The sequence below is a fragment of the Hypanus sabinus genome, unplaced genomic scaffold (assembly GCF_030144855.1).
Source record: "Hypanus sabinus isolate sHypSab1 unplaced genomic scaffold, sHypSab1.hap1 scaffold_2439, whole genome shotgun sequence".
Lineage (NCBI taxonomy): Eukaryota > Metazoa > Chordata > Chondrichthyes > Myliobatiformes > Dasyatidae > Hypanus > Hypanus sabinus.
In genome coordinates, this window is record NW_026780559.1 from 8,993 (window position 1) to 29,289 (window position 20,297).

Genomic DNA, 20,297 nt, shown 5'->3' on the forward strand with positions numbered 1-20,297 from the left:
GGTGGGGGGGAGTGAGGGCGATGGGTGGGGGGGAGTGAGGGCGATGGGTGGGGGGGAGTGAGGGGATGGGTGGGGGGGAGTGAGGGCGATGGGTGGGGGTGGAGTGAGGGCGATGGGTGGGGGGGAGTGAGTGTGATGGGTGGGGGGGGAGGGCGATGGGTGGGGGCGGAGTGAGGGCGATGGGTGGGGGAGGAGTGAGGGCGATGGGTGGAGGGGGAGTGAGGGCGATGGGTGGAGGGGGAGTGAGGGCGATGGGTGGGGGTGGAGTGAGGGCGATGGGTGGGGGTGGAGTGAGGGGGATGGGTGGAGGGGGAGTGAGGGCGATGGGTGGGGGTGGAGTGAGGGCGATGGGTGGGGGGGAGTGAGGGCGATGGGTGGGGGGGAGTGAGGGCGATGGGTGGGGGGGAGTGAGGGCGATGGGTGGGGGGGGAGTGAGGGCGATGGGTGGAGGGGGAGTGAGGGCGATGGGTGGGGGTGGAGTGAGGGCGATGGGTGGGGGTGGAGTGAGGGGGATGGGTGGAGGGGGAGTGAGGGCGATGGGTGGGGGTGGAGTGAGGGCGATGGGTGGGGGGGAGTGAGGGCGATGGGTGGGGGCGGAGTGAGGGCGATGGGTGGGGGGGAGTGAGGGCGATGGGTGGGGGCGGAGTGAGGGGATGGGTGGGGGGGAGTGAGGGCGATGGGTGGGGGGAGTGAGGGCGATGGGTGGGGGGGAGTGAGGGCGATGGGTGGAGGGGGAGTGAGGGCGATGGGTGGAGGGGGAGTGAGGGCGATGGGTGGGGGTGGAGTGAGGGCGATGGGTGGGGGTGGAGTGAGGGCGATGGGTGGGGCAGAGTGAGGGGATAGGTGGGGCAGAGTGAGGGCGATGGGTGGAGGGGAGTGAGGGTGATGGGTGGGGGGGAGTGAGGGCGATGGGTGGGGGTGGAGTGAGGGTGATGGGTGGGGGGGAGTGAGGGTGATGGGTGGGGGTGGAGTGAGGGCGATGGGTGGGGGGGAGTGAGGGCGATGGGTGGGGGTGGAGTGAGGGTGATGGGTGGGGGGGAGTGAGGGGGATGGGTGGGGGGGTGTGAGGGCGATGGGTGGGGGTGGAGTGAGGGCGATGGGTGGGGAGAGTGAGGGCGATGGGTGGGGGTGGAGTGAGGGCGATGGGTGGGGGTGGAGTGAGGGCGATGGGTGGGGGCGGAGTGAGGGCGATGGGTGGGGGGGAGTGAGGGGGATGGGTGGGGGCGGAGTGAGGGTGATGGGTGGGGAGAGTGAGTGCGATGGGTGGAGGGGGAGTGAGGGCGATGGGTGGGGGTGGAGTGAGGGGGATGGGTGGGGCGGAGTGAGGGTGCTGGGTGGGGGGGAGTGTGATGGGTGGGGGGGAGTGAGGGTGATGGGTGGGGGGAAGTGAGGGCGATGGGTGGAGGGGAGTGAGGGCGATGGGTGGAGGGGAGTGAGGGCGATGGGTGGGGGGGAGTGAGGGCGATGGGTGGGGGCGGAGTGAGGGGGATGGGTGGGGGGGAGTGAGGGCGATGGGTGGGGGGGAGTGAGGGGGATGGGTGGGGGGGAGTGAGGGCGATGGGTGGGGGGGAGTGAGGGCGATGGGTGGGGGGGAGTGAGTGGATGGGTGGGGGGGAGTGAGGGCGATGGGTGGGGGTGGAGTGAGGGCGATGGGTGGGGGGGAGTGAGTGTGATGGGTGGGGGGGAGGGCGATGGGTGGGGGCGGAGTGAGGGCGATGGGTGGAGGTGGAGTGAGGGCGATGGGTGGGGGCGGAGTGAGGGTGATGGGTGGGGGTGGAGTGAGGGTGATGGGTGGGGGCGGAGTGAGGGTGATGGGAGGGGGGAGTGAGGGTGATGGGTGGGGGTGGAGTGAGGTGATGGGTGGGGGTGGAGTGAGGGGATGGGTGGGGGGGAGTGAGGGTGATGGGTGGGGGTGGAGTGAGGGTGATGGGTGGAGGTGGAGTGAGGGCGATGGGTGGGGGTGGAGTGAGGTGATGGGTGGGGGGGAGTGAGGGTGATGGGTGGGGGGGGAGTGAGGGCGATGGGTGGGGGCGGAGTGAGGGTGATGGGTGGGGGTGGAGTGAGGGTGATGGGTGGAGGTGGAGTGAGGGCGATGGGTGGAGGTGGAGTGAGGGGGATGGGTGGGGGGGAGTGAGGGTGATGGGTGGGGGGGGAGTGAGGGCGATGGGTGGGGGCGGAGTGAGGGTGATGGGTGGGGGTGGAGTGAGGGTGATGGGTGGGGGTGGAGTGAGGGTGATGGGTGGGGGCGGAGTGAGGGTGATGGGTGGGGCAGAGTGAGGGTGATGGGTGGGGGTGGAGTGAGGTGATGGGTGGGGGTGGAGTGAGGGGATGGGTGGGGGGGAGTGAGGGTGATGGGTGGGGGTGGAGTGAGGGTGATGGGTGGAGGTGGAGTGAGGTGATGGGTGGGGGGGAGTGAGGGTGAAGGGTGGAGGTGGAGTGAGGTGATGGGTGGGGGTGGAGTGAGGGGATGGGTGGGGGGGAGTGAGGGTGAAGGGTGGAGGTGGAGTGAGGGCGATGGGTGGGGGCGGAGTGAGGGTGATGGGTGGGGGGGGAGTGAGGTTGGCAGTCGGGAAGGGGAGGGGGTGTGGAATATGGAAAGGGGCATGTGATGGGAGTGGGTGAGGATAGGAAGGTGTGGTGGGGTCTCGATCAGCGATGCAAGCCTGTTTGGGCAGGCTCAGCTTCCCCATTACGATGGAGGTGAGGGGAAGAGGGGAGGGAAGCGATGGGGCAAGGAGAGGAGTGAGGAGGATGTGAGGGGAGGAAGGGAGGAGGAAGGGTGAGGAGGAGGGCAGAGGAGAAGGGGCAGGTTGATGAGAAGGGGGCGGGTGGAGGAGAGGGGAGCAGGTGGTGAGGGGAGAAATGGGGTAGGGAGAGGAAGAAGGGGATGAGTGGAGTGGATGGCATCGAGGAGAGGAGAGAGTGGGAAAGGGAGGTGTGGGAAAGGGAGGACAATGAGAGTGCGTGAGTGCAAGAAGTGTTGAGGAAGAGATGAGGGTTTGAGGGCGAGGGAAGGCTGTTGTGACGGGGAACTGCAGGACGAGGGGAGGTGGCTTGCGAGGGGGAGGGGTAGTGTTTGTGAGGGGGCGGGTGTGCAACGGGCTTTGCGAGGGGACAGGGGCAATGTTGGGGCAGGGGAGACCGTGTCGACGGAGAGGAGGCGGTGCAGAGGGAGAAGAGACGGTGGTGAGGGGAGGGAGTGAGCACGAGGACAGAGTCTCACTCACCGATCTGGGCTGGTTTGGGCAGGTTCAGGTTCTCCATGATGGTTACAAACTCCTGCTGCGTCTTGGTGAGCCTGGGGTTCCACCTCCGCTCCTCATCCACGGTGGTGACTGTCTGTCCTGTGGGGGAGAGCAGAGGAGGGGTAGTTCAATCTGCGGTCCCTCACACCTGGCCCATCCCAGGCTCACGTCCCATCTCCTCCTGAACGCTGCCTGGGACCGACACGCCGTTATCATCGCCCGCCCAGCCAGCCTGGCAATGACCGGCTCTCTCCGATCAGGCCACGACTCAGGCAGGCATTGCAGAGAGATGGTGACTCCTTCACCCACTCACCTCCCTCCTCTTCCCCCTTCCCCCTTCCAGTTCCCTGCCCACACCCAACTTCACCCCCTTAAGATTCAAGATCGTTTAACGTCATTTCCTCTACACGAGTGTAAGAAGAATGAATGAGTAATCGTTACTCTGGCTCCCATACAGCACAGATAAAACACAGTAATAATAATCAAAGCAGAATAACTGTAGGTACAGAATTTAGCTGATGTACGTATAATGATTGTACTGTTATAAAGTGAGGCTAGGCTCAACCATCCGTTGTAAAGGAGCAGAGTTCTTTCATAGAGATGATGATAAGAAGCAGATGAGGACTGAAGCCTAGATGAGTAAAGTACTGAAGATATCTATGAAGACATTTCCAAATTTTATTTAGAGTTAAGACACGGAATAGGCTCACCCAGCCTTTTGAGTTGTGTGGACAGCAACCCAGCAATTAATCTGAGCCTAATCATAGATAGTTTACAATGACCAACTAACCTACCAGCCGGTACATCTTTCGACTGTGGGAGGAGACGCATTCCCGCACACGAGGAATGTACAAACATGCTTACAGACAGCACTGGAACTCAATTCCAAACTCTGATGCCCCAAGTTGTAACAGCACACGTTACGCTCCAGTAACACCCACGTTCTCATCCTCACCTTAGTGGTCGCCAACCCATCGACCTTTCAGACTTTCCCCGTAGATCCCGAAAAAGAATGAAATATAAATACACAAACACAGTTGAGAGCTTATTTCCTGGTTGCGGGGTTTTCGTTCTGGTCTTTTCTGCCCCAGTGTGCTTCAGTGGTCCCCAACCGCGAGGAAAGAATGTGGGTCAGTTGCACCTTTCCTCATTCCCCGTCACAGCCACTGTTGAACTTGAACCCATGTGAGGTCAAGAGTTGCCTAAATGCGCGGCTGGCGGGAAGACCCGATGCTGCAGGGCCGGAGTGCCTCTGAACCTGTTTAGCACACCGAATGTCTGTGGGGAATCCGGTGCTAAAATATTCACAGACGACTTAATTCGGGCCCAAGGTTTCATAAGTATCAGAGCAGCTACCTCGCTGTGATCTGCTGAAACAAACTCTTGTCGGCCGATAGATCCTACGAGGGGGGCGGGCGCGGGCCCCTCGCTCTCCCTCTCCGGACTGCAGCCACCGTGGCCCCGGCACGGGGACCTCCGGCCCTGACCTTGTCCTCTCACCCGACCCACGAACAGCCGCACCTGGCCAGGGCGTCTGGCGGCAGGCGGGCAGAGGCTGGAGTTTGGGCCCTGAGGCTATCTAATGCGGCAATGAAGCCTCAAAACTGCTTCGGTACCCTGAGTCCAAACACCGTGAAGTTAAAGACGAACCCACTGAGTTTATTCCAGTGGAAAAACGTGAGCAGGGCCGGACAGCAGAGAAGTGCCACGAGCCGCGAAGGTCGTGTTTAACACGCCCGCTCCCCCCGTCGGCCGGTCCACAAGAATATTCAATATTAAACTGGTCCACGGTGCAAAAAAGGGTGGGTACCCTGGTGCTTTGGCATTATTTCTACTTCCGGTCTTTTCTGCCCCAGTGCGCATGCATACGACTAATCAATTTGGAGGCGATCTCCCGTTTCACCGAGGCCGAGGTAGGGAATCTTGGGCTTAAAAAGTTTGGAGACCACGACTGCACCTGATCTCAGCCCCTGTTCTACCCAATTCAACCCATCCGCTCCCCTGCCAGGGTCAGACCAGCCACCCACCAGCAACCCCCAGGGAAAGCGAGACTGTGGATGCCAAATGAGGGAAATTTCTGCACACAGAGAGGCAGACAGAGTGGAAAAATGAGAAGGGAGAGTGCTGAGGTTATGCTTTGGCTTGGGTGGGGCTGAATGGCATCTGCCCCACTGGTTCTGCTTACCGGTGTAATCATGTGCAGGATAAAGCAGGCACTGTGGGGGAAGAGTGAAGATCTTCTCATGCACTGATTGGTAGAGAGTCTTGGCAGAGCCTAGAAAAAAAAAGGGAACGTCAGACAGTGACAGGTAACATCTGAGGAATCACTCCGCACCGTCCCATCACACACTCCCAGGGTCAGACACAGAGTGAATCTCCCTCCACACCGTCCCATCACACACTCCCATGGTCAGACACAGAGTGAATCTCCCTCCACACAGTCCCATCACACACTCCCGGGGTCAGACACAGAGTGAATCTCCCTCCACACCGTCCCATCACACACTCCCAGAGTCTGACACAGAGTGAATCTCCCTCCACACCGTCCCATCACACACTCCCAGGGTCAGACACAGAGTGAATCTCCCTCCGCACCGTCCCATCACACACTCCCGGGGTCAGACACAGAGTGAATCTCCCTCCCACCGTCCCATCACACACTCCCAGCGTCAGACACAGAGTGAATCTCCCTCCACACCGTCCCATCACACACTCCCAGCGTCAGACACAGAGTGAATCTCCCTCCACACCGTCCCATCACACACTCCCAGGGTCAGACACAGAGTGAATCTCCCTCCGCACCGTCCCATCACACAGTCGCGGGGTCAGGCACAGAGTGAATCTCCCTCCACACCGTCCCATCACACACTCCCGGGGTCAGACACAGAGTGAATCTCCCTCCGCACCGTCCCATCACACAGTCGCGGGGTCAGGCACAGAGTGAATCTCCCTCCACACTGTCCCATCACACACTCCCATGGTCAGACACAGAGTGAATCTCCCTCCACACCGTCCCATCACACACTCCCAGAGTCTGACACAGAGTGAATCTCCCTCCACACCGTCCCATCACACACTCCCAGGGTCAGACACAGAGTGAATCTCCCTCCGCACCGTCCCATCACACACTCCCGGGGTCAGACACAGAGTGAATCTCCCTCCCACCGTCCCATCACACACTCCCAGCGTCAGACACAGAGTGAATCTCCCTCCACACCGTCCCATCACACACTCCCAGCGTCAGACACAGAGTGAATCTCCCTCCACACCGTCCCATCACACACTCCCAGGGTCAGACACAGAGTGAATCTCCCTCCGCACCGTCCCATCACACAGTCGCGGGGTCAGGCACAGAGTGAATCTCCCTCCACACCGTCCCATCACACACTCCCGGGGTCAGACACAGAGTGAATCTCCCTCCGCACCGTCCCATCACACAGTCGCGGGGTCAGGCACAGAGTGAATCTCCCTCCACACTGTCCCATCACACACTCCCAGGGTCAGACACAGAGTGAATCTCCCTCCGCACCGTCCCATCACACAGTCGCAGGGTCAGGCACAGAGTGAATCTCCCTCCACACTGTCCCATCACACACTCCCGGGGTCAGACACAGAGTGAATCTCCCTCCGCACCGTCCCATCACACAGTCGCGGGGTCAGGCACAGAGTGAATCTCCCTCCACACTGTCCCATCACACACTCCCGGGGTCAGACACAGAGTGAATCTCCCTCCACACCATCCCATCACACAATCCTGGGGTCAGACACAGAGTGAATCTCCCTCCACACCGTCCCATCACACACTCCCAGGGTCAGAGACAGAGTGAATCTCCCTCCACACCGTCCCATCACACACTCCCGGGGTCAGACACAGAGTGAATCTCCCTCCACACCGTCCCATCACACACTCCCGGGGTCAGACACAGAGTGAATCTCCCTCCACACCGTCCCATCACACACTCCCGGGGTCAGACACAGAGTGAATCTCCCTCCACACCGTCCCATCACACACTCCCGGGGTCAGACACAGAGTGAATCTCCCTCCACACCGTCCCATCACACACTCCCGGGGTCAGACACAGAGTGAATCTCCCTCCACAACGTCCCATCACACACTCCCGGGGTCAGACACAGAGTGAATCTCCCTCCACACCATCCCATCACACACTCCCAGGGTCAGACACAGAGAAAATCTCCCTCCTCACTGTCCCATCACACACTCCCAGGGTCAGACATAGAGTGAATCTCCCTCCACACTGTCCCATCACACATTCCCATGGTCAGACACAGAGTGAATCTCCCTCCACACCGTCCCATCACACACTCCCATGGTCAGACACAGAGTGACCCTCCCTACACACCGTCCCATCACACACTCCTGGGGTCAGACACAGAGAGAATTTCCCTCCACACCGTCCCATCACACACTCCCGGGGTCAGACACAGAGTGAATCTCCCTCCACACCGTCCCATCACACACTCCTAGGGTCAGACACAGAGTGAATCTCCCTCCACACCGTCCCAACACACACTCCTGGGGTCAGACACAGAGTGAATCTCCCTCCACACCGTCCCATCACACACTCCCGGGGTCAGACACAGAGTGAATCTCCCTCCACACCGTCCCATCACACACTCCCGGGGTCAGACACTCAGTGAAACTCCCTCCACACCGTCCCATCACACACTCTCTGGGTCAGACACAGAGTGACCCTCCCTCCACACCGTCCCATCACACACTCCTGGGGTCAGACACAGAGTGAATCTCCCTCCACACCGTCCAATCACACACTCCCAGGGTCAGACACAGAGTGAATCTCCCTCCACACCGTCCCAACACACACTCCCAGGGTCAGACACAGAGTGAATCTCCCTCCACACCGTCCCATCACACACTCCCAGGGTCAGACACAGAGTGAATCTCCCTCCACACCGACCCATCACACACTCCCAGGGTCAGACACAGAGTGACCCTCCCTCCACACTGTCCCATCACACACTCCCGGGGTCAGACACAGAGTGAATCCCCCTCCACAACGTCCCATCACACACTCCCAGGATCAGACACAGAGTGAATCTCCCTCCACACTGTCCCATCACACACTCCCGGGGTCAGACACAGAGTGAATCTCCCTCCACACCGTCCCATCACACACTCCCGGGGTCAGACACAGAGTGAATCTCCCTCCACACCGTCCCATCACACACTCCCGGGGTCAGACACAGAGTGAATCTCCCTCCACACCGTCCCATCACACACTCCCGGGGTCAGACACAGAGTGAATCTCCCTCCACACCGTCCCATCACACACTCCCGAGGTCAGACACAGAGTGAATCTCCCTCCACAACGTCCCATCACACACTCCCGGGGTCAGACACAGAGTGAATCTCCCTCCACACCATCCCATCACACACTCCCAGGGTCAGACACAGAGTGAATCTCCCTCCATACCATCCAATCACACACTCCCATGGTCAGACACAGAGAAAATCTCCCTCCTCACTGTCCCATCACACACTCCCAGGGTCAGACATAGAGTGAATCTCCCTCCACACTGTCCCATCACACATTCCCATGGTCAGACACAGAGTGAATCTCCCTCCACACTGTCCCATCACACACTCCCATGGTCAGACACAGAGTGAATCTCCCTCCACACCGTCCCATCACACACTCCTGGGGTCAGACACAGAGAGAATTTCCCTCCACACCGTCCCATCACACACTCCCGGGGTCAGACACAGAGTGAATCTCCCTCCACACCGTCCCATCACACACTCCCGGGGTCAGACACAGAGTGAATCTCCCTCCACACCGTCCCATCACACACTCCTGGGGTCAGACACAGAGTGAATCTTCCTCCACACCGTCCCATCACACACTCCCAGATCACACACACAGTGAATCTCCCTCCACACCGTCCCATCACACACTCCTGGGGTCAGACACAGAGTGAATCTCCCTCCACACCGTCCCATCACACACTCCCGGGGTCAGACACAGAGTGACCCTCCCTCCACACCGTCCCATCACACACTCCCTGGGTCAGACACAGAGTGACCCTCCCTCCACACCGTCCCATCACACACTCCTGGGGTCAGACACAGAGTGAATCTCCCTCCACACCGTCCAATCACACACTCCCAGGGTCAGACACAGAGTGAATCTCCCTCCACACCGTCCCAACACACACTCCCAGGGTCAGACACAGAGTGAATCTCCCTCCACACCGACCCATCACACACTCCCAGGGTCAGACACAGAGTGACCCTCCCTCCACACTGTCCCATCACACACTCCCGGGGTCAGACACAGAGTGAATCCCCCTCCACAACGTCCCATCACACACTCCCAGGGTCAGACACAGAGTGAATCTCCCTCCACACTGCCCCATCACACACTCCCGGGGTCAGACACAGAGTGAATCTCCCTCCACACCGTCCCATCACACACTCCCGGGGTCAGACACAGAGTGAATCTCCCTCCACACCGTCCCATCACACACTCCCGGGGTCAGACACAGAGTGAATCTTCCTCCACACCGTCCCATCACACACTCCCGGGGTCAGACACAGAGTGAATATCCCTCCACACCGTCCCATCACACACTCCCGGGGTCAGACATAGAGTGAATCTCCCTCCACACCGACCCATCACACACTCCCAGGGTCAGACACAGAGTGACCCTCCCTCCACACTGTCCCATCACACACTCCCGGGGTCAGACACAGAGTGAATCCCCCTCCACAACGTCCCATCACACACTCCCAGGATCAGACACAGAGTGAATCTCCCTCCACACTGTCCCATCACACACTCCCGGGGTCAGACACAGAGTGAATCTCCCTCCACACCGTCCCATCACACACTCCCGGGGTCAGACACAGAGTGAATCTCCCTCCACACCGTCCCATCACACACTCCCGGGGTCAGACACAGAGTGAATCTCCCTCCACACCGTCCCATCACACACTCCCGGGGTCAGACACAGAGTGAATCTCCCTCCACACCGTCCCATCACACACTCCCGAGGTCAGACACAGAGTGAATCTCCCTCCACAACGTCCCATCACACACTCCCGGGGTCAGACACAGAGTGAATCTCCCTCCACACCATCCCATCACACACTCCCAGGGTCAGACACAGAGTGAATCTCCCTCCATACCATCCAATCACACACTCCCATGGTCAGACACAGAGAAAATCTCCCTCCTCACTGTCCCATCACACACTCCCAGGGTCAGACATAGAGTGAATCTCCCTCCACACTGTCCCATCACACATTCCCATGGTCAGACACAGAGTGAATCTCCCTCCACACTGTCCCATCACACACTCCCATGGTCAGACACAGAGTGAATCTCCCTCCACACCGTCCCATCACACACTCCTGGGGTCAGACACAGAGAGAATTTCCCTCCACACCGTCCCATCACACACTCCCGGGGTCAGACACAGAGTGAATCTCCCTCCACACCGTCCCATCACACACTCCCGGGGTCAGACACAGAGTGAATCTCCCTCCACACCGTCCCATCACACACTCCTGGGGTCAGACACAGAGTGAATCTTCCTCCACACCGTCCCATCACACACTCCCAGATCACACACACAGTGAATCTCCCTCCACACCGTCCCATCACACACTCCTGGGGTCAGACACAGAGTGAATCTCCCTCCACACCGTCCCATCACACACTCCCGGGGTCAGACACAGAGTGACCCTCCCTCCACACCGTCCCATCACACACTCCCTGGGTCAGACACAGAGTGACCCTCCCTCCACACCGTCCCATCACACACTCCTGGGGTCAGACACAGAGTGAATCTCCCTCCACACCATCCCATCACACACTCCCAGGGTCAGACACAGAGTGAATCTCCCTCCACACCGTCCCAACACACACTCCCAGGGTCAGACACAGAGTGAATCTCCCTCCACACCGTCCCATCACACACTCCCGGGGTCAGACACAGAGTGAATCTCCCTCCACACCGTCCCATCACACACTCCCGGGGTCAGACACTCAGTGAAACTCCCTCCACACCGTCCCATCACACACTCCCTGGGTCAGACACAGAGTGACCCTCCCTCCACACCGTCCCATCACACACTCCTGGGGTCAGACACAGAGTGAATCTCCCTCCACACCATCCAATCACACACTCCCAGGGTCAGACACAGAGTGAATCTCCCTCCACACCGTCCCAACACACACTCCCAGGGTCAGACACAGAGTGAATCTCCCTCCACACCGACCCATCACACACTCCCAGGGTCAGACACAGAGTGACCCTCCCTCCACACTGTCCCATCACACACTCCCGGGGTCAGACACAGAGTGAATCCCCCTCCACAACGTCCCATCACACACTCCCAGGATCAGACACAGAGTGAATCTCCCTCCACACTGTCCCATCACACACTCCCGGGGTCAGACACAGAGTGAATCTCCCTCCACACCGTCCCATCACACACTCCCGGGGTCAGACACAGAGTGAATCTCCCTCCACACCGTCCCATCACACACTCCCGGGGTCAGACACAGAGTGAATCTCCCTCCACACCGTCCCATCACACACTCCCGGGGTCAGACACAGAGTGAATCTCCCTCCACACCGTCCCATCACACACTCCCGGGGTCAGACACAGAGTGAATCTCCCTCCACAACGTCCCATCACACACTCCCGGGGTCAGACACAGAGTGAATCTCCCTCCACACCATCCCATCACACACTCCCAGGGTCAGACACAGAGTGAATCTCCCTCCATACCATCCAATCACACACTCCCATGGTCAGACACAGAGAAAATCTCCCTCCTCACTGTCCCATCACACACTCCCAGGGTCAGACATAGAGTGAATCTCCCTCCACACTGTCCCATCACACATTCCCATGGTCAGACACAGAGTGAATCTCCCTCCACACTGTCCCATCACACACTCCCATGGTCAGACACAGAGTGAATCTCCCTCCACACCGTCCCATCACACACTCCTGGGGTCAGACACAGAGAGAATTTCCCTCCACACCGTCCCATCACACACTCCCGGGGTCAGACACAGAGTGAATCTCCCTCCACACCGTCCCATCACACACTCCCGGGGTCAGACACAGAGTGAATCTCCCTCCACACCGTCCCATCACACACTCCTGGGGTCAGACACAGAGTGAATCTTCCTCCACACCGTCCCATCACACACTCCCAGATCACACACACAGTGAATCTCCCTCCACACCGTCCCATCACACACTTCTGGGGTCAGACACAGAGTGAATCTCCCTCCACACCGTCCCATCACACACTCCCGGGGTCAGACACAGAGTGACCCTCCCTCCACACCGTCCCATCACACACTCCCTGGGTCAGACACAGAGTGACCCTCCCTCCACACCGTCCCATCACACACTCCTGGGGTCAGACACAGAGTGAATCTCCCTCCACACCATCCCATCACACACTCCCAGGGTCAGACACAGAGTGAATCTCCCTCCACACCGTCCCAACACACACTCCCAGGGTCAGACACAGAGTGAATCTCCCTCCACACCGTCCCATCACACACTCCCGGGGTCAGACACAGAGTGAATCTCCCTCCACACCGTCCCATCACACACTCCCGGGGTCAGACACTCAGTGAAACTCCCTCCACACCGTCCCATCACACACTCCCTGGGTCAGACACAGAGTGACCCTCCCTCCACACCGTCCCATCACACACTCCTGGGGTCAGACACAGAGTGAATCTCCCTCCACACCGTCCAATCACACACTCCCAGGGTCAGACACAGAGTGAATCTCCCTCCACACCATCCCAACACACACTCCCAGGGTCAGACACAGAGTGAATCTCCCTCCACACCGACCCATCACACACTCCCAGGGTCAGACACAGAGTGACCCTCCCTCCACACTGTCCCATCACACACTCCCGGGGTCAGACACAGAGTGAATCCCCCTCCACAACGTCCCATCACACACTCCCAGGGTCAGACACAGAGTGAATCTCCCTCCACACCGTCCCATCACACACTCCCGGGGTCAGACACAGAGTGAATCTCCCTCCACACCGTCCCATCACACACTCCCGGGGTCAGACACAGAGTGAATCTCCCTCCACACCGTCCCATCACACACTCCCAGGGTCAGACACAGAGTGAATCTCCCTCCACACCGTCCCATCACACACTCCCGGGGTCAGACACAGAGTGAATATCCCTCCACACCGTCCCATCACACACTCCCGGGGTCAGACATAGAGTGAATCTCCCTCCACACCGACCCATCACACACTCCCAGGGTCAGACACAGAGTGACCCTCCCTCCACACTGTCCCATCACACACTCCCGGGGTCAGACACAGAGTGAATCCCCCTCCACAACGTCCCATCACACACTCCCAGGATCAGACACAGAGTGAATCTCCCTCCACACTGTCCCATCACACACTCCCGGGGTCAGACACAGAGTGAATCTCCCTCCACACCGTCCCATCACACACTCCCGGGGTCAGACACAGAGTGAATCTCCCTCCACACCGTCCCATCACACACTCCCGGGGTCAGACACAGAGTGAATCTCCCTCCACACCGTCCCATCACACACTCCCAGGGTCAGACACAGAGTGAATCTCCCTCCACACCGTCCCATCACACACTCCCGGGGTCAGACATAGAGTGAATATCCCTCCACACCGTCCCATCACACACTCCCGGGGTCAGACACAGAGTGACCCTCCCTCCACACTGTCCCATCACACACTCCCGGGGTCGGACACAGAGTGAATCTCCCTCTACACCGACCCATCACACACTCCCGGGGTCAGACACAGAGTGAATCTCCCTCCACACCGTCCCATCACACACTCCCGGGGTCAGACACAGAGTGAATCTCCCTCCACACCGTCCCATCACACACTCCCGGGGTCAGACACAGAGTGACCCTCCCTCCACACCGTCCCATCACACACTCCCGGGGTCAGACACAGAGTGAATCTCCCTCCACACTGTCCCATCACACACTCCCGGGTCAGACACAGAGTGAATCTCCCTCCACACCGTCCCATCACACACTCCCGGGGTCAGACACAGAGTGAATCTCCCTCCACACTGTCCCATCACACACTCCCGGGGTCAGACACAGAGTGAATCTCCCTCCACACCGTCCCATCACACACTCCCGGGGTCAGACACAGTGTGAATCTCCCTCCACACCGTCCCATCACACACTCCTATGGTCAGACACAGAGTGAATCTCCCTCCACACCGTCCCATCACACACTCCTATGGTCAGACACAGAGTGAATCTCCCTCCACACCGTCCCATCACACAATCCCAGGGTCAGACACAGAGTGAATCTCCCTCCACACCGTCCCATCACACACTCCCGGGGTCAGACACAGAGTGACTCTCCCTCCACACCGTCCCATCACACACTCCCGGGGTCAGACAGAGTGAATCTCCCTCCACACTGTCCCATCACACACTCCCGGGGTCAGACACAGAGTGAATCTCCCTCCACACTGTCCCATCACACACTCCCAGGGTCAGACACAGAGTGAATCTCCCTCCACACCGTCCCATCACACACTCCCGGGGTCAGACACAGAGTGAATCTCCCTCCACACTGTCCCATCACACACTCCCGGGGTCAGACACAGAGTGAATCTCCCTCCACACCGTCCCATCACACACTCCCGGAGTCAGACACAGACGCCGAGCAGCTACCTTGCTGGAAATCTGTCCGCCCACACCCTCGGATGAGGAGGGCGTCTCCGGTGAAGGCCATGGACTCATCGCTCAGGACAAAGGTGAGACACCCATCGGTATGTCCGGGGGTTGAGCGAGCATTCAGGTGCTGAGTGTGAGGAGCAATCATGGACAGAGAAATAACTGAATTCAAATTGACCCTTCCCTCCTTACAACCCACCACAGAGATCCCTCCTCCCACCCAGAGATCCATCCTCACCCACAGAGATCCCTCCTCACCCACAATCCCTCCTCACCCACAGAGATCCCTCCTCACCCACAGAGATCCCTCCTCACCCACAGAGATCCCTCCTCCCACCACAGAGATCCCTCCTCCCACCCAGAGATCCCTCCTCCCACCCACTGTACTGCCTCCTCACGCACAGAGATCCCTCCTCTCCCACAGAGATCCCTCCTCACCCACAATCCCTCCTCCCAACCAGAGATCCCTCCTCACCCACAGAGATCCCTCCTCACCCACAGAGATCCCTCCTCACCCACAATCCCTCCTCCCAACCAGAGATCCCTCCTCACCCACAGAGATCCCTCCTCACCCACAGAGATCCCTCCTCTCCCACAGAGATCCCTCCTCACCCACAGAGATCCCTCCTCACCCACAATCCCTCCTCACCCACAGAGATCCCTCCTCACCCACTGAGATCCCTCCTCACCCACAGAGATCCCTCCTCACCCACAGAGATCCCTCCTCACCCACAGAGATCCCTCCTCTCCCACAGAGATCCCTCCTCACCCACAGAGATCCCTCCTCACCCACAGAGATCCCTCCTCACCCACAGAGATCCCTCCTCACCCACAATCCCTCCTCACCCACAGAGATCCCTCCTCACCCACTGAGATCCCTCCTCACCCACAATCCCTCCTCCCAACCAGAGATCCCTCCTCACCCACAGAGATCCCTCCTCACCCACAGAGATCCCTCCTCACCCACAATCCCTCCTCACCCACAATCCCTCCTCCCAACCAGAGATCCCTCCTCACCCACAGAGATCCCTCCTCACCCACAGAGATCCCTCCTCTCCCACAGAGATCCCTCCTCACCCACAGAGATCCCTCCTCACCCACAATCCCTCCTCACCCACAGATATCCCTCCTCACCCACTGAGATCCCTCCTCACCCACAGAGATCCCTCCTCACCCACAGAGATCCCTCATCTCCCACAGAGATCCCACCTCACCCACAGAGATCCCTCCTCACCCACAATCCCTCCTCACCCAGAGATCCCTCCTCACCCAGAGATCCCTCCTCCCAACCAGAGATCCCTCCTCCCAACCAGAGATCCCTCCTCTCACCCAGAGATCCCTCCTCTCACCCAGAGATCCCTCATCTCACCCAGAGATCCCTCCTCCCACCCAGAGAACCCTCCTCACCCACAATCCCTCCTCACCCAGAGATCCCTCCTCCCACCCAGAGATCCCTCCTCACCCACAATCCCTCCTCCCACCCAGAGAACCCTCCTTACCCAGAGAACCCTCCTCACCCATAAAGATCCCTCCTCACCCAGAGATCCCTCCTCACCCAGATCCCTCCTCACCCATAAAGATCCCTCCTCACCCACAGAGATCACTCCTCCCACCCAGAGAACCTTACCCAGAGAACCCTCCTCCCACCCAGATATCCCTCCTCACCCAGATATCCCTCCTCACCCACAGAGATCCCTCCTCACCCACAATCCCTCCTCCCAACCAGAGATCCCTCCTCACCCACAGAGATCCCTCCTCCCACCCAGAGATCCCTCCTCCCACCCAGAGAACCCTCCTCACCCAGAGAACCCTCCTCACCCAGAGATCCCTCCTCACCCACAGAGATCCCTCCTCACCCAGAGAACCCTCCTCACCCACAGAGATCCCTCCTCACCCAGAACCCTCCTTCCACCCAGATATCCCTCCTTCCACCCAGATCCCTCCTTCCACCCAGAGAACCCTCCTCACCCAGAGATCCCTCCTCACCCACAGAGATCCCTCCTTCCACCCAGAGATCCCTCCTCCTACCCAGAGAACCCTCCTCACCCAGAGATCCCTCCTCACCCACAGAGATCCCTCCTCCCACCCAGAGATCCCTCCTCCCACCCACTGTACTCCCTCCTCACCCAGCACTCCTTCCCCGAAGCACAGCAATCCCTCCTCACTACTCACGAACTTCCCGAAGTTGATGGTGTCTCCTTCGCTGACGTGGATGTCTGCTACGGCCCCACTGTCCTTGGAAATAACACTGCGACAGCCCGGAATGATGGATTTGAGGAGACCGCTCCCGGTCACATGGTCCGCGTGGCAGTGCGTATTGACTAAGTGTAACACAACCGCGATGAAGGTTCACATACTCTCCAAGCAGGGCAGTTCACAACAGATCAAACACCCCTCTATCTGCCTCTCCTCCACTCTAACCGTAACTTCCTATGGCCCATGCACAATGAGTTTCTGTGGGAGCAGTGTGTGATGGGACGGTCTGGAGGGAACTTCACTCTGTGTCTGACCCTAAAAGTCTGTGATGGGACGGTGTGGAGGGAGATTCACTCTGTGTCTGACCCTGGGAGTGTGTGATGGGACGGTGTGGAGGGAGATTCACTCTGTGACTGACCCTGGGAGTGTGTGACGGGACAGTGTGGAGGGAGATTCACTCTGTGTCTGACCCTGGGAGTGTGTGATGGGATGGTGTGGAGGGAGATTCACTCTGTGTCTGACCCTGGGAGTGTGTGATGGGACGGTGTGGAGGGAGATTCACTCTGTGTCTGACCCTGGGAGTGTGTGATGGGACAGTGTGGAGGGAGATTCACTGTGTCTGACCCTGGGAGTGTGTGATGGGACAGTGTGGAGGGAGATTCACTGTGTCTGACCCTGGGAGTGTGTGATGGGACGGGGTGGAGAGAACTTCACTCTGTGTCTGACCCTGGAAGTGTGTGATGGGACAGTGTGGAGGGAGATTCACTCTGTGTCTGACTCTGGGAGTGTGTGATGGGACGGTGTGGAGGGAACTTCACTCTGTGTCTGACCCTGGGAGTATTTGATGGGACAGTGTGGAGGGATCTTCACACTGATTCTGACCCCGGGAGTGTGTGATGGGACAGTGTGGAGGGAGATTCACTCTGTGTCTGACCCTGGGAGAGTGTGATGGGACGGTGTGGAGGGAGATTCTCTCTATGTCTGACCCCGGGAGTGTGTGATGGGACGGTGTGGAGGGAGATTCACTCTGTGTCTGAGCCTGGGAGTGTGTGATGGGACGGTGTGGAGGGAGATTCACTGTGTGTGTGATCTGGGAGTGTGTGATGGGACGGTGTGGAGGGAGATTCACTCTGTATCTGTCCCTGGGAGTGTGTGATGGGACGGTGTGGAGGGAGATTCACTCTGTGACTGACCCAGTGAGAGTGTGATGGGATGGTGTGGAGGGAGATTCACTCTGTGTCTGACCCCGGGAGTGTGTGATGGGACGGTTTGGACGGAGATTCACTCTGTGTCTGACCCTGGGAGTGTGTGATGGGACGGTGTGGAGAGAACTTCACTCTGTGTCTGACCCTGGAAGTGTGTGATGGGACAGTGTGGAGGGAGATTCACTCTGTGTCTGACCCCGGGAGTGTGTGATGGGACGGTTTGGAGGGAGATTCACTCTGTGTCTGACCCTGGGAGTGTGTGATGGGACGGTGTGGAGAGAACTTCACTCTGTGTCTGACCCTGGGAGTGTGTGATGGGACGGTGTGGAGGGAGATTCACTCTGTGTCTGACCCTGGGAGTGTGTGATGGGACGGTGTGGAGAGAACTTCACACTGTGTCTGACCCTGGGAGTGTGTGATGGGACGGTGTGGAGGGAGATTCACTCTGTGTCTGACCCCGGGAGTGTGTGATGGGACGGTGTGGAGGGAGATTCACTCTGTGTCTGACCCTAGGAGAGTGTGATGGGACAGTGTGGAGGGAGATTCACTCTGTGTCTGACCCCGGAAGTGTGTGATGGGACGGTGTGGAGGGAGATTCACTCTGTGTCTGACCCTAGGAGAGTGTGATGGGACAGTGTGGAGGGAGATTCACTCTGTGTCTGACCCTGGGAGTGTGTGATGGGACGGTGTGGAGGAAGATTCACTCTGTGTCTGACCCCGGGAGTGTGTGATGGGACGGTGTGGAGGGAGATTCACTCTGTGTCTGACCCCGGAAGTGTGTGATGGGACGGTGTGGAGGGAGATTCACTCTGTGTCTGACCCTAGGAGAGTGTGATGGGACAGTGTGGAGGGAGATTCACTCTGTGTCTGACCCCGGAAGTGTGTGATGGGACGGTGTGGAGGGAGATTCACTCTGTGTCTGACCCTAGGAGAGTGTGATGGGACAGTGTGGAGGGAGATTCACTCTGTGTCTGACCCCGGAAGTGTGTGATGGGACGGTGTGGAGGGAGATTCACTCTGTGTCTGACCCCGGGAGTGTGTGATGGGACGGTGTGGAGGGAGATTCACTCTGTGTCTGATGGTGTGGAGAGAGCACCATTTCTGCCTGACTGAGGAATTGTGTGATAGGGTCATACCTGCATAAAGAAGCTTTAAGCCGAGCTCCTGAATTAACTTTGAGTCCCTGCTGACTTCCTCCAGAACAGGGTCGATGATGATGGCGTCCCTGCTCTGCGCATCTGCCAGAAGGTAGGTGTAGGTGGAGCTAATTTTCTCAAACAACTGGGCAAACGAGACATGGGGAGAAAGGCGGTCAGGACACAAGAAAGTCTACTGAATTTGTAAATAATGAATGCTGCAGACAGCATTCTGGAGGAACTGAATCCTTCTGTAGAGACTTTAATAAACACTGGCTGTTTGCCCCACATGGAGGCTATTATTGGTGATGATTATCTGCATGTGTGTAGATGAGAGAGAATCCATCAAGCATAGACCAAACCTTCCTATAAAATGCAATGATTAACCAGAGGAATATTCATCAAATGGCACTTCGCTTTCAGCGTGGGGGTAAAGGGCACTGCAGAGAAAGGGAGGGTGCCTGCGAAATAAATATCTCTACTTGCTCTTTCTCTCCAGATCGGGGCGGTGGGGAATGAGGGAAGAGCAGTAGGTGGTGGGGATTGAGGGAAGAGCAGTAGGTGGTGGGGATTGAGGGAAGAGCAGTAGGTGGTGGGGAATGAGGGAAGAGCAGTCGGTGGTGGGGATTGAGGGAAGAGCAGTCGGTGGTGGGGAATGAGGGAAGAGCAGTCGGTGTGGGGAATGAGGGAAGAGCAGTCGGTGGTGGGGAATGAGGAAGAGCAGTCGGTGGTGGGGAATGAGGGAAGAGCAGTCGGTGGTGGGGATTGAGGGAAGAG

At 58.6% G+C, this 20,297-nt stretch overlaps 1 protein-coding gene across 1 annotated transcript; it reads right to left on the reverse strand.

Annotated features, from left to right (window-relative positions):
• Positions 1-3,204: 3,204 nt before the first annotated feature.
• LOC132387963 (persulfide dioxygenase ETHE1, mitochondrial-like) lies at positions 3,205-19,842 on the reverse strand. Its single transcript, XM_059960278.1, has 6 exons — positions 19,810-19,842; positions 19,521-19,713; positions 17,156-17,304; positions 14,981-15,110; positions 5,431-5,520; positions 3,205-3,344 (listed from the first exon to the last, which is right to left on the reverse strand). Exons 1-6 carry the CDS (start codon positions 19,840-19,842, stop codon positions 3,220-3,222), a joined length of 720 nt encoding a protein of 239 aa, XP_059816261.1. The 3' UTR covers positions 3,205-3,219.
• Positions 19,843-20,297: the final 455 nt, after the last annotated feature.

Excerpts from the sequence above, each read along its gene's own strand:
- LOC132387963 (XM_059960278.1), bottom strand. The coding sequence starts at position 19,842 with ATGCAGATAATCATCACCAATAATAGCCTCCAT. Across the intron at positions 17,305-19,520 it reads CTTAAAGCTTCTTTATGCAG|TCAATACGCACTGCCACGCG; the intron begins GTATGACCCTAT and ends TGTTACACTTAG. Across the intron at positions 5,521-14,980 it reads GCGGACAGATTTCCAGCAAG|GCTCTGCCAAGACTCTCTAC; the intron begins GTAGCTGCTCGG and ends TTTTTTTTCTAG.